Here is a 13,857-nt window from a genome sequence, read left to right on the forward strand (position 1 = left end):
TATCCATATCCAGTACTTTGAATTGATCAATGCTAAACTTCAGTTGCTACCTTTCAGCACGTTTGCTCAACTTTTCTATATCCTGTTGCAGAAGCATACTGTCATTAAAAACCCTGCCAACCTTCTTATCGTCTTCAAAAATATAATATAATATGTAATATTAAATTACATATACAGTAATGTATTTAGCTGCTAGGGGCCGCTTTACTCAATAACTGGGGGGGGGGGGGAAGAATGTTAATCGTAAGCGATATTTCCGGTTTATCATAAGGCCTCCATAGGCATATACTTCTCTTCCTCTATATGGTTCTTCTGAAGGTTCGCACGATCTATTAATTGCAACCTCTTTTTTTTTTTTGTTTAGTTTAATCCTGATTTATGTATAGAAAGCACCGATAAATTTCTGCTTGGGTTAACATTATATCTGTGATAAAATTCGTCGCGATCTAGTTTATACCACTTGATGGGAGATGCTGCAATAATCATGTAGCAACATCTGTTGAAGAAAGACTGGTAAATTTAACAAACAATTCAACATTTGCAGCAGCAGCTGAAATTGCTTATCTTCCTTAAATATATGAAAGGGACTTCCCGCTGTTTTTATTTGTTTTTTACAAGGCCGTAAGTGTACCTAACATTGGCAGCAATGACATGAAGCAGGCATTTAGGTAAATGCAAATATTTAGTTATATCATCAAATATATTGACGTCATATCTTGTCGCTTTATAAAAAAAAAAAAAAAAATATATATATATATATATATATATATGTGTGTATATATATATATATATATATATATATATATATATAAAATTTTAACTTGGAATGGACCGGGGTAAAAATTTTGACAACACTATTTTAATTGTTAAAAAAAATTTTAATCCGATTTGCAAGATTTACAAAAAAAAAAAAAAAAAAGAAAAGAAAAGAAAAGAAAAACCATTATAATAAAATAACACATAGAGGAGCATATACCCATTCACACAATGAGTATTCTCTTTCTTTGTGATTTCTCATTCTCTCTCTCTCTCTCTCTCTCTCTCAGGGTAACCCAGTTTTTTTTTTTGTTTTTTTTTTTGGCTGGTGCAGCATAAGCCTCAAGCTTCCTTGCACCATATGGCTAATAATAATAATAATAGTCTTGTCGGGGATGGCCCCTGGCTGGAAATGGTCCCCGAATAAATTCATATATACGACAGAAAGCAAAACATTTAAAAATATAATGTAATTGCACTGAAACATGGAATATAATCTGTTTCACTTAAAGGAGAGTATTTTTATTTTATTTTATTATTTTTTTTCAAGGGAGTCATCCGATATTCCTCTTCATCAGTACCCTAAATGTGTTTGTTTTCAAAGATAAAAATTTAATAGTACATTTACGATAGAAAAAGAACATTCGTTGTTCTAAGCTGTACTATGAACCAAACGCAGCAAATAAGGGCAACTAGAGTTACTTTAATTTATGGTGATCCTATAAAAATATAAAAAATAACACGTACAGGTTGAGAAACCAGAAATTTGTTCACAGTGCTTTCACTTCTATACGTAGGCTGCATTTTTCTAAAATGAATTGTTAATACTCTAAATGGAACAAAGGGTTGCTCTTACGAAGAAAGGCTTAAGTTTTGCAAATTACAGAGCCTGGAGACTAGGCATCGGCGAGGTGATCTGATAGAGCTGTATAAGGCTTTGAATGGCTTGAGCATGCTCAATGCCGATGGGATTCTTCCTCTTGCTCAGAATAATCACCTCAGAGGGCATAAATTCAAATTGAGGAAGGACGGATGTTGGATAGATGTGCGGAAATTTGCCTTTAGCCAGCGGGCAGTTGGTTTGTGGAATAGACTCCCATCGCTTGTTGTTGAAGTTGATAGCCTAAATAAATTTAAGGCTCAGCTGGACAGGTATTTCGAACGAACGGAGGGGTGAAATGGGAGTAGTGGTTTTTTTTTTTTTTTTTTTGGCTGATGCTGAATAAGCTTGCTTTCTTGCATCATATGCCTCTACTAATGCTAATGCTAATGCTAATACATACGGTGGCAAGTTGTTTCGGAGACCGAAGACAGTGAGCATAAAAAAAAGAAGCGTTATTGTAATTGCTTTTGAAAAACAATATCGGTACAACACGTTTTCTGAATGTGTAGTTGATCTTATAACAAAATTTAAAGAAAATATTTTCTATTGATAGCTATGTTATGCATTTCCAAAAGCAAGCTTCACATTCCTATGCGTACTCCCGATATACGCAAAAAAAAAAAAAAAAAAAAAAGGCACCCTACGAATAACAGATTTTTTTTTTTTTTTCTTTTGAAATTTGCATTGCTACAAAATCTTTTTTATTTGACCTAATAACAAGATTTCAATGGTAAATTTTCATTGGAAGCTCCGTTATAACTCAAGTTAAACCAAAAAAAAAAAAGAAACGGAATCAAATAAATGGGATTTAAAAAATGAAAAAAAAAAAAACATAGCTACTGCGATTATTAAAATCAAACTTCAAATTTATGAAATAGATAATATTACTAACCAAGAAAAAAAGAAAGAAACGTTAAGAAATTTTCACAAATTCCAGCAAAATGTCGAGTTTAGTTAACTGGATCAAAAGCTAGCGGGACAGGATAAGTTATGTCAATTAATCAGAAAATCTTTAGCTAGTCTTTTGACCTTCGTTTTGCATTTAATGTTAGTGGATAGAATCAGCATCCTCCCCAAACCTTGTGGAAAAGTCTGGGTTCGATTCCGTCAATGACATGTGGAACTCGGTCTGAGGCGAGGACAAGTTTTTTTTTTTTTTTTTATACACTCATGAGTTTTTTTTCGTCCAGCAAAAACATGCAATTATTATTATTATTAGCCATATAGTGCAAGGAAGCTTGAGTGTACCAGCCAAAAAAAAAGTTCCGAGTTACCCTTAGAGAGAGAGATCGAGATCGAACATATACACATGGTGGATCAATTTGTTCCCATCTATGTGAAGCATATCTTGGGAAATTAAGTGCAGATAAAATCTTCACCTTCCCGAAGAAGTCAGGTACCTCTCTCTCTCTCTCTCTCTCTTAAATCAGAACACTTATCTAAAATCATAGAAAAAAAAATATATATATATATATATTTATACAGGGTGTTTCAGTTAAACGTTTCAGAACTTCTAAGAGGGGTAGGGTACATCCTGACAACTCGAAATCATATAGCAATGTGGGGTCGGAAATGCTTTCCTGAAGCGGTGTTGTACACAGAAGCACCATAAAGAAAAGAGACCGTAAGTGAGAAATCGTTTTAATAATACATGAAAAGAAGCAAAAGGTACATGGATTAAAGTAAGTGTTCGAAGTTTCTTCCACGGTCTACAATGCACGCCTCACATCTCCGACGCATGGACATCCGAACATTCTGGAATACTCCAGGCGAATTTCGAATTTCTTCAGCAGCTACTGCGATTCATGCTGAAGTGTTGTTTTCCGATGAGGCATCCTTCACAAGGGAAGGAATTTTCAACACGCATAACGACCATATCTGGGCGGTCGAGAACCCACATGCAATACGACGTCGTGCAGCACAGATTCGATTTTCGGTCAATGTATGGGCCGGTATTATGGGAGATCACCTCATCGGACCTTACCTGTTACCGTGTCGTCTAACCGGACCTATCTACTTGATCTTTCTGCAGCAAGTATTGCCACAACTTTTGAGAGATGAACAGATTTCTGCATCGACGCAACAGACAATGTGGTTCCAACACGATGGAGCCCCTGCCCATTATAGCGGAGATGTTCGTAACTACCTGGATGTCACATTTGGTCAACAGTGGATCGGACGTGGTGGTCCCGTGCGTTGGCCTGCTCGGTCACCCGACCTATCATGTCTTGATTTTTATTTCTGGGGTCATACGAAATCGCTAGTTTATGACACCCCTGTTGACAATGCTGAGGAGCTGGTTGCAAGAAGCGCAGTAGCTGCTGAAGAAATTCGAAATTCGCCTGGAGTATTCCAGAATGTTCGGATGTCCATGCGTCGGAGATGTGAGGCGTGCATTGTAGCCCGTGGAAGAAACTTCGAACACTTACTTTAATCCATGTACCTTTTGCTTCTTTTCATGTATTATTAAAACGATTTCTCACTTACGGTCTCTTTTCTTTATGGTGCTTCTGTGTACAACACCGCTTCAGGACAGCATTTCCGACCCCACATTGCTATATGATTTCGAGTTGTCAGGATGTACCTTACCCCTCTTAGAAGTTCTGAAACGTTTAACTGAAACACCCTGTATATATATATATATATATATATTTTTTAATTTATTTATTATTATTTTTTCCCTCCCCTCAGATTGATTGGGTGTCTGTCTGGGAGGGATTTTTTTGTCCCCCCAGATTGATGACTGGTTCTCTGGGGGTAGGACAATTTTCGTTGTTGTTTTTTGTTGTGTTTAACAGATTCGCACGAGTCTTTATATTCTTATATCAGGAAGATAATGTATGGTGCTCTTTTCTCTCTCTCTCTCGCAGGTGTCGGGCAGATTTTGCTGATGCGGGATATCGATCTTACGGGTTTGTTAAACACTTTTTTTTTTTTTTTTTTTTTTTTGCTGGCTCCTTGGGTGTGGGCGGCCTGGGAGCGGGATTGCGGGCACTCATCAGTCTTGCACTACTACTGATGGGTGCGGGATTGTGCGCTTACAGCATAGAAGGTTTAATGGACCCGGTTTTGGCTTTGCATGTCAGGAAGGGGCGCCAAGTACCGGATACCCTGGTGGCGCCTGCTCCCTGGTGGCTAAATGACCTGCCAAAAACACGAACATTACACTACACTACACTTACACTGACACATTTACATTGCAGGCCTATATGTGGAAGATCCACTTTATAAACAAGATACAAGGTGGAGATGGGCATTAGCCTGGGTGCCGCCGAAGAAAAGTTCACATACAATAGATACACCCGGCGTGTCTGCGCGAGTAGCACAGTGGTATCATTACCATCCCCACACACCGGGCGGAAAAGACCCCGTTTCGAATCTCGTCGACGAAGCAAGGAACTTTAATGGGCTTTTTTTACTCCGTCACTGATTTAGTCGGTCTCAGCCGTAGATAACAAGGTTTTCCTCCCAGAATCTGGGGTTTTTCGTCCAACAAAACAGACAAATCGACCATAGAGCACACGCAATTAACAGACATAAGACACATAGCACGGCCTATGAATTTAAATATTCGTGTGGCCTAATATAATAGTTTAATACGCCCGACATTCACTCACTTACACTGCAAGCCCATTTGTAGAGGTTTTACTTGCATACAGAGGATACTGGTGGATATGGATGTTAGTCCAGGTGACTCCTTAGACATATTCATATACATGGATACACTCGACGCGTGAGCTCCCACAATCATGCCCTTTTGAAACTCCGTGATATCTTTACTACGTCCCATAACTTTTTCACTTTGACTTGCACCACATGCAATTTGCCACTCCTCTAGCGTACGAAGCTGTTCGGCGTTTTATACTGCGAGATAGTACATTGTGGATGGGCTAGTTATAATTTAGTGATCACTGAGTGTATTTCTTTTCATTTAAAAATCTCTTCCAGTTAAAGTCCTACAAAATAAAAAAATAAAAAAAAACGTTTCATTAACGTATTAGAGAGAGAAGAAAATTGGCATTTCAATGTAGCTTTATATTTCGACTATTGTTTGTTTATAAATTAATTTCTGTTTAAGAAAACTGTTTACTTGTAATCACTCTTAAACCATAGAAAAGTTATAATGCTGAAAATATAACTTATTGTATATTTAGCCTACTGCTGTTACCATGCTGATAACTACCGAAACCACTATTTCGGTAATTCCAGCACTATTACTACCAAGTTTTCTATTCATTTTGCTTATTTGAAAAAAAAAAAAAAAAAAAAAAAATTCTGTACTAAGTACATAATGTGTCCTGCCGCTAGCATATGTAACGTGTTTTACATTTTAAGAGTCATCGGCAGGCGTTAAAAACGTTTTAATTTTCAGATATTAATAAAATTCATGGATAATAATATAACAATGTTTTTATTTTATTAATAATAATTGCATATCGGTTACTGAAAGTATTGGTCTGTGATGACTAAAGTAGGATATATGTATAATTTTTACATTGAAGAGATTTTAGTTCACGACTAAATACATCATCTATAGTTGTTCAATTACGTGTAGTATTTATCGAAAGATCTGATGACATGTCCAAGTTGAAGAATGTTTTCATAAATGTGCAGAACTCTTCTCCAGCCTCAGAGTTTAATTGTAAAGAAAAAAATTACATTCAATCTGAAAACACCAGGTGACTTGAAACCAGATGCGTTTTCGAATTAACGCATTTCCCAGTTTCCGAAAGTTTTTTGTATCTTAAAACCTTAATATTTCTGTTTCTAAATTCCTTAGCTTTCCAACGATATGCTATACTTCCACATTATCCCGTTTATTACGTGCGAAAATTTCCTTGATCATATGTTCATATTTTCCACTATCCTGGGAAAAACTCTGCAATTTTCAGAGGTTTGAAAGTTTTTCCTCTAGTATACAGCTAAGATGAAGATCCGTGCAACATTTAATTAAATTTGGTCTAGTAGAAGATAAATTAAACTGGAATAAATTTTCGTAACGCTTTTCGCATGACGGTTTTTCGTTACAATTTTTTTGGAATAACTCCAGTAAAAACGTTTTTAGCGTCAAAAGAGTTCTGTTTATTCTCGTGACGGCCGATGTCAAAAGCACTTGTAGTATTGGTCAATAAATAAACTGTATAAAGTAGAGCAAGTGTTGCAGTTTCTGTATCTCTGTCTACATAGAGTAACACGACCTGATTTCCCCATAGGCGTGCCTAATTCATATGACGTCAACAAAAGAATACGAATTTTGTATAATGAGTGACTGTGGTGATTTAAATATTTAGTACGTGCATGCGCGAAAATTGCGATTTTTATCTTTTATTTTTGTATGTATATATATATATATTATTTATTTTTTAAATTGCCCCTACCAAAATATTTGATATCTGAAATGCGTGAGGGCTTAGCAACGTCGACTGCTTGTGAATAACGTCAGACGTACATAATAGATCTGCGTAGTCGGCTGTAGTAATCAGTTGGCTTTAAAGTGAGGGTGTGTGTGCGTCTTCATTCTTGATTTTGTATGCTTTTTAAAAAGGAGGCGGTCGTTCCTCGCTTCATAATACCTTAAATTAATTTATATTTCTTGAATCTGTACGTTATTAAATATACAATGTACAACTATTCGAAATTTTTATTTAAACTTTCTGAAAGTTCGTATCGTCATGTTTTTCAACCAGGGCGATACTCACTTCCAAGGTATGTGTGTTATTTAACATGTTATTTGGGAATCTATAGTATAATTTTTTTTTGGAGATCAGCCAAAATTATTTTTTCCCTTTTTCAAATAAGAAGAATGAAAATGTAGTACCTTGACATGATATTTAAATTAACAATACCGAAATTTGCAGTAGTAATAACAATAAGGTTCCCGCTATCTGATAAGGTTTTTTCACGATAATGCTTATCGTGATACTTAATGTACTTTAACCTCATTTGTTAGTTTGTTTGCAAAATACTTAAAACCATAACAGGAACTTTTTATTTTAATTAACGACTAACATTAGGCACATTGCCGTGTGTTTAATTTCTCACTGCATTTTGTAAAGTAATTGAAAACAAAATTAGCTGAACTGCTATTGCGACCTAAACCCATGATTTCTTATGGGTTTAGGTAATTAACTATATAATATCGGTGTAGATACACCAAGTTATCCATAAATTTGAACTACGTATGTAGTGTAGTGGAGGCATCGTTTTAATTCTATCTGATTGAGGTGTATAAGGCCTTGAATGGGTTCAGCACGCTGAATTCTGATGGGATCCTTTTACTTGTTCAGATTACGAACCTAAGGGGGCATAAATTAAAATTACGAAAGGACAGATGTAGAATAGATGTGCGGAAATTTGCATTTAGCCAGCGGGTGGTTAATTGCTGGAACAAACTTCCATCTGTCGTTGTGGAAGTTGATAGGTTGAAAAATTTAAGGAGGAACTGGACAGGCATTTGGAGGGAATGGTGTGATTTTTTTGTTTTTTTTTTTTTTTTTTTGGCTGATGCTGCATAAGCTCATACATTTGCTTTCTTGCATCACATGCCACTACTACTACTACTATCATGTTGTGGGTACTTTCACAACGAGGTAGCTGGTATTGCACTACTTCAAATAAATAACACTTCTCTAGTAGAGAAGACTACTGTTATCTTTTTTCAGTGGATACCGCCATCCAGACAATCGTTTTGAAGCTAGTTGTGAATTGAATGTGGAAAAAAAAAAAAAAAACATTGGATCAGATCTATTAAACCAAACAAATAAATTATAAAATTCAAACCTATATCATGGAAAATCTTAATTCAGACCTTGAACAGAACTGTTTTGATGAGAATATGAGAGCCTATGAGATCTAGATTTTTATCAAGAAAACTGAACACATCTGGTGAGTATGGGCTTGGCACACCCAGGGTCCTGAGCTGGATATCATAATTTTTCTCTTTCTTGGTGATTCCTTTCTACTTCTCTCTCTCTCTTTCAGGGTAACTCGGGAATTTTTTTTTGGCTGTTCAGCATAAGCCTCAAGCTTCCTTGCACGTATTGCTAATAATAACAGTAATAAACGAAAAAAAAAAAAACCCAGGTGTTTTTTTCTTTTTTTTTATAATAACTAAAACCACTATTTTAGATGAACCTCATCTCTAACCAAACTGTAAGAGGTGGCTCTCCCCACCTTTTCAGAAACTTATCAGACCCTAAATGCCATTTTTCCAACTGTAAAAACCTTTGCATGGAAGCAAAGGTTTTTACAGTTTGTTTGTTTCAAGTCCCAGAGACATCCCCCAAAGGTCCCAAACCTTTTCCGTTTTCGAAGCTTCCATACATGATATTTAGCCTCTGAAATTAAAAATATTGTGAACATTTTTTTTTCTTGCCCAAGGGATGATCGAATTGCAAGCAGCATGAACTGTCTTATTCTCAAAAATCTACAAATTCTCTTCCAAACTTCCTACGCAAATTGACAGTAATAAAATAAATGGTACACTGTTTCAATTTCGGTAAAAAATTCACATAATTTGTTACCTGTCCGACTAAATCTATACGTGATATCGTTCACTGGTATATTTCTGTAACCAGCCCTCCATGAAAAGTCAATACGTGATGGGTAGTTTCAGCCAATTTTTAGATTTTTAAAAAACAACTGCATTATGGTTTCCTAAATTTGCTTTTCTGGATATTCTGAGTTAAACAGTATCCAGTAGAGTTGTTTTAAACCACCCTTAAAGGGATCTTTCTCCCTTAACTGTGTGCACATATCACGAATATGTAATATATAGGAATTGCCTCTGCTTTTGGCCCTAGATAATTGCCACCTTTAATTGAGGCTGTATTAAATCCCATAAAATATTTTATCAGTACCACTACTAAATGGTTAGATTGCACTATGTTAGCCATGTCCAGCAGTCTCTTACAGCTACACCTCAAATTAATTTTTGGAATATTTATTCCCCCCCCCCCCTCTTCCCAAGGTAAAAATAAAAATTTCTGCACTATCTCTTGCCATTTTCCTCTCAATAAAAACTGAAATGTTGGAACGTAAAATCGTTCTATTAGACAGGGCTATTAGACATTTCTACTGGGAACATGTCAATAGTAACCACTTTGCATATGTTGCCAGTTTGCAAAAGTTTGATTATGACATTTCTAATAGAAAACTCTTTAAAAAACTTTTCTCTTGCCTCTACTGTTTTCAAGACCAACTGATATTTCTGCCTCGGTAATGGAGTTAATCCTTTTATCTTGTGAACTGAAACAACCTGAGTCACTCCCTGCATTACCTCTAATTGAACAAACCTCAGTAGTCTGAAACTCCACTGTCCTTTCTCTAAAAAAGAACTGTGCCACAATTAGTCTCCATTCCTTAAGGAAAATGAATAAATAAAAATCCCGTGTCCTGCCTGACACCAGCAAAATGAAAAAAGGAAATACCTAACTTGGCAGAAATAAATTTCAAAGAAATGTAAAACAAAAGAAAAACAATCACTTGCTACCTTTCTAAAGGAGGTTCCCCACAAGGGGATTACCTCAGCTGGAAGGACCACTTGATTTTTTTTTTTTTTTTTTTATGAGAACCCCAAACACGAGAGGTATTATAACCTATAGTACTTTGTACCGTGTTTGGGTTGGAGGTTGAGAAGATGAAAGAAGATATTTGTTGATATTGGACTTGAACTTCTGTAGATTGTAATTTTCAGGAAATACGTATGAAGGAAGGTTGTTCCAGAAAACGGCAGTTGAATGAATAAATGAGGAAGATGAAAAGTTGGTTCTGTGGGTTTGAAGTTGGACAGTAAATGGATGTTGGCTGGTGGCGGCACGTGTTCGGACTGTTTTGAAAGAGAGAGCGGGAATTATAGAAGCCAATTCAGAAGAACAGTGCCCATGGAAGTATCTGTAGAAGAGGCATGCAGCAGAAACAGTGCGTCTATGAGAAAGCGAGTGGAGAGACTCTGTTAGAGATGAATCATTAATTAACCTAACTGCCCTCTTCTGAATGGAATCAAGAAGCCTGAGAGAGGTTTTGGGGGCACCACCCCAAATGTGGGAACAATATTCCATGGCAGGGCGGATTTGCGATTTATACAGAGTGAGCAGCTGTTTGGGAGAAAAGTAACGCCGAGAGCGAAAGAGAAAACCAAGTTTTTTAGATGCAGAGGAAGCAATATTTGTAATGTGCTTGTGCCAAGAGAGATTACAAGTCAGGGTAATCCCCAAAAGAGATATATCATTTTGCCTAGAAATCGAAGTGTCACTAAAGATAAGCATAGGAGTAGAAGAATCCTTTTTGTGAGATATAAGACAAGATTGAGTTTTAGAAGGGTTGAAATCAACTCAGTTGTCTTTGCCCCACTGGAGAATTACCTGAAGATCGGCATTTAAGGAATTGGCAGCAGATTTTCGAGAACTTGAAGCTGATTGAGCTGGACAAGGTTTCTCAAAATGGAAAGTTGAATGCAATGTGCTATCATCGGCAAAACTATGGATAGGATTTCCAGTCAATGGAAGAAGGTCATTGATATACAAGAGGAAAAGAGTGGGGGAAAGAACTGAACCTTGGGGGACACCATAATTAGTGGAGAAGTTAGAAGATAGAGAGCCATCTACCATCACCCTCAGTGAGCAATCAGAGAGAAAACTGGATAACCAATTACTAAAAACAGTTGGCAAACCATAAGATGGAAGCTTGTTTAGAAGACCTTTATGCCAAACACGATCAAAAGCCTTTCAGATGTCAAGAGCAACTACTTGCGTTTCACCGAACCTTTCCATTGAATTAGTCCATAAATGGGTAACATAAGCCAGAATATCACCAGTGGATCGACACTGACGGAATCCATACTGGCGATCGTTGATCAGACGGAAGGTTTCTAGGTAGTTTAAGAGTTGGCGGTTAATTGATTTCTCCATTACTTTAGAAAGAGTAGAAGTAATTGCAATGGGACGATAATTGGATGGGAGGGATTTGTCACCCTTTTTAGGAACTGGCTGGATATGAGCAAATTTCCAAGCAGAAGGAAAAACACCTTTGGAATAAGAAAGTGAAAAAAGGCGGCAAAGAATAGGAGTAAGTTCAGGAGCACAGGTTTTGAGAACAAGTGGAGAAATACCATCAGGACCTGGAGCTTTCTTAGCATCAAGATTCATCAAAATCCTTCTGATATCCTTTTGACAGAAGACCACAGGAGGCATTGAATGGAGCATGTTAGGAATGGTGGGAGGTGTTTTACCAAGATCATTAATACATGAGCTCGAAGAAAAATGGGTTGCTAGCAGGTCAGCTTTATCCTTCGCTGAAGTGACAACAGAACCATCTGGTTTGGACAGAGGTGGGAGCAGAGATGGACAAAAATTGCGGCCAATAGCTTTGGCAAGAGACCAGAATGCTCGGCTACGATTAGAGCAAGAAGCAAGTTTTCTACTCTTAGCCTGTTCAAACTCTAGTTTGGACTGATTAATAACTGCTTAACAAGTGTTGTGAGCTTTGGTGTAGGCAGAAAATGAAACTGAAGAATTAGAAACAAGCCAATTACGATATTCAACGTTCTTCTCTTGGACAGCCTTAGCACATTTATTGGAATACCAAGGTTTAGATAAAGGACGAGATTTTAAAGTGGAGAGTGGGATAAAGGATTCCATTCCTGCAAGAATAATTTCACTGACACGATCTGAGCAAAGGTTGACATCAGAAGTTTTGAAACAGTAATCAGACCAAGGAAAAGAAGAAAAGAAGTCTCGCAGGTTATCCCATTTTGCATTCTTGTAATGCCAAACAATACGAGGTTGGGAATAGCCATGAGATAAAGGTTCCATTGGAGAAGAGACAATCACCAAGTTGTGATCTGAAGTGCCTAAAGGACCTCTCTCTTCAACCTTGTACTTAGAAGGGTTGTTTGTGAGAAAAAGATCAAGCGTATTGGCTGTATGATTAGGATTGTCCGGTATTCTTGTAGGTAAATGAACAATCTGTGCTAGGTCATTAGTAATTGCAAAAGCCTCAGCATCTCGACCTGCTGGGTCGGTGTGACTAGAAAACGGAAGCCAGCTGGGGTTGTGAACATTAAAATCACCAAGGAAAATTACCTCACTGTTAGGAAAGTTGGACTGGAGAAAGTCAAGTTGCAAAGAGAGGAAGTCAAAGAGCTCCAAGTGATTAGTGGAGTTGGGAGAACGGTAGAGACAACAGATGAATTTTACACAATGAGGTAGAGAGATTTTAAGCCATTGGACACTTTCCACAATCTTCAGGACGAGTAGAACACATGTTTGTTATCTGGTTTTTAGGAGCATTAGCAACTAAGGCCATATTGCTCCGGAGATATGCGGTGGTCATTCTCTGACCTTTCCACATCCTCCGTATTTGGTGGGCACGGGCTCGAACCCCGGTCTAATCAAGAAGCATGTGCTACGCACTGCTGCTCCTGCCCTGTTGAACACATCTGAACGAAACAAATCGCAAACAAGCCTCTTCTCTCAGATGATCGTTTCAAAGCTAGTTGGCTTCATCATCAGTGAGTGGGCACATACCTTGGTAATACAACATGCCATCACAGTTACAAAGTTATTTCCGCAATATGAGAGATTGCAAATGGTGTGTAAATAATAATGTATTAGAAGACGAAATACACAAGGCATAATTTCTTATGAGTTTAGGTAATTAACTGTATAATATCGGTGTAGATACACAATAGTTTACCCATATTAGCATTAGTAGAGGCATATGATGCAAGAAAGCAAGCTTATGCAGCATCAGCCAAGAAAAAAAAAAAAACCCATCCACTTCATCCCTCCGTTCATTCAAAATACCTGTCCAGCTGAGCCTTAAATTTATTTAGGCTATCAACTTCCACGACAAGGGATGGAAGTCTGTTCCACCAACCAACTACCCGCTGGCTAAAGGCAAATTTTCGCACATCTATCCTACATCTGTCTTTCCTCAATTTGAATTTATGCCCTCTCAGGTGATTATTCTGAGCAAGAGGAAGAATCCCATCGGCATTGAGCATGCTCAAACCATTCAAGGCTTTATACACCTCTATGAGATCACCTCACCGGTGCCTAGTCTCCAGACACTGTAATTTGCAAAACTTAAGCCTTTCTTCGTAAGAGCAACCCTTTGTTCCATTCACTAATCTTGTTGCCCTTCTCTGTACTCGTTCCAGCAGCTCTACATCCTTCTTGAAATGAGGCCTCCAGACCTGTATACAGTACTCAAGGGGT

At 37.4% G+C, this 13,857-nt stretch overlaps 1 protein-coding gene across 1 annotated transcript in view; it reads left to right on the plus strand.

Annotated features, from left to right (window-relative positions):
- The first annotated feature begins 7,078 nt into the window (after positions 1-7,078).
- Positions 7,079-13,857, plus strand: part of Acadvl (Acyl-CoA dehydrogenase very long chain) — a 136,460-nt gene continuing 129,681 nt past the window's right edge. Inside the window, exon 1 of the mRNA XM_090376974.1 lies at positions 7,079-7,345. Within this exon, the coding sequence (XP_090233100.1) occupies positions 7,260-7,345 (86 nt within the window). The 5' untranslated portion in view covers positions 7,079-7,259. The remainder of the gene's footprint in view (positions 7,346-13,857) is intronic.

The sequence above is a fragment of the Mastigoproctus giganteus genome, chromosome 1 (assembly GCF_048544385.1).
Source record: "Mastigoproctus giganteus isolate SK-2022 chromosome 1, ASM4854438v1, whole genome shotgun sequence".
Classification (NCBI taxonomy): Eukaryota; Metazoa; Arthropoda; class Arachnida; order Uropygi; family Thelyphonidae; genus Mastigoproctus; species Mastigoproctus giganteus.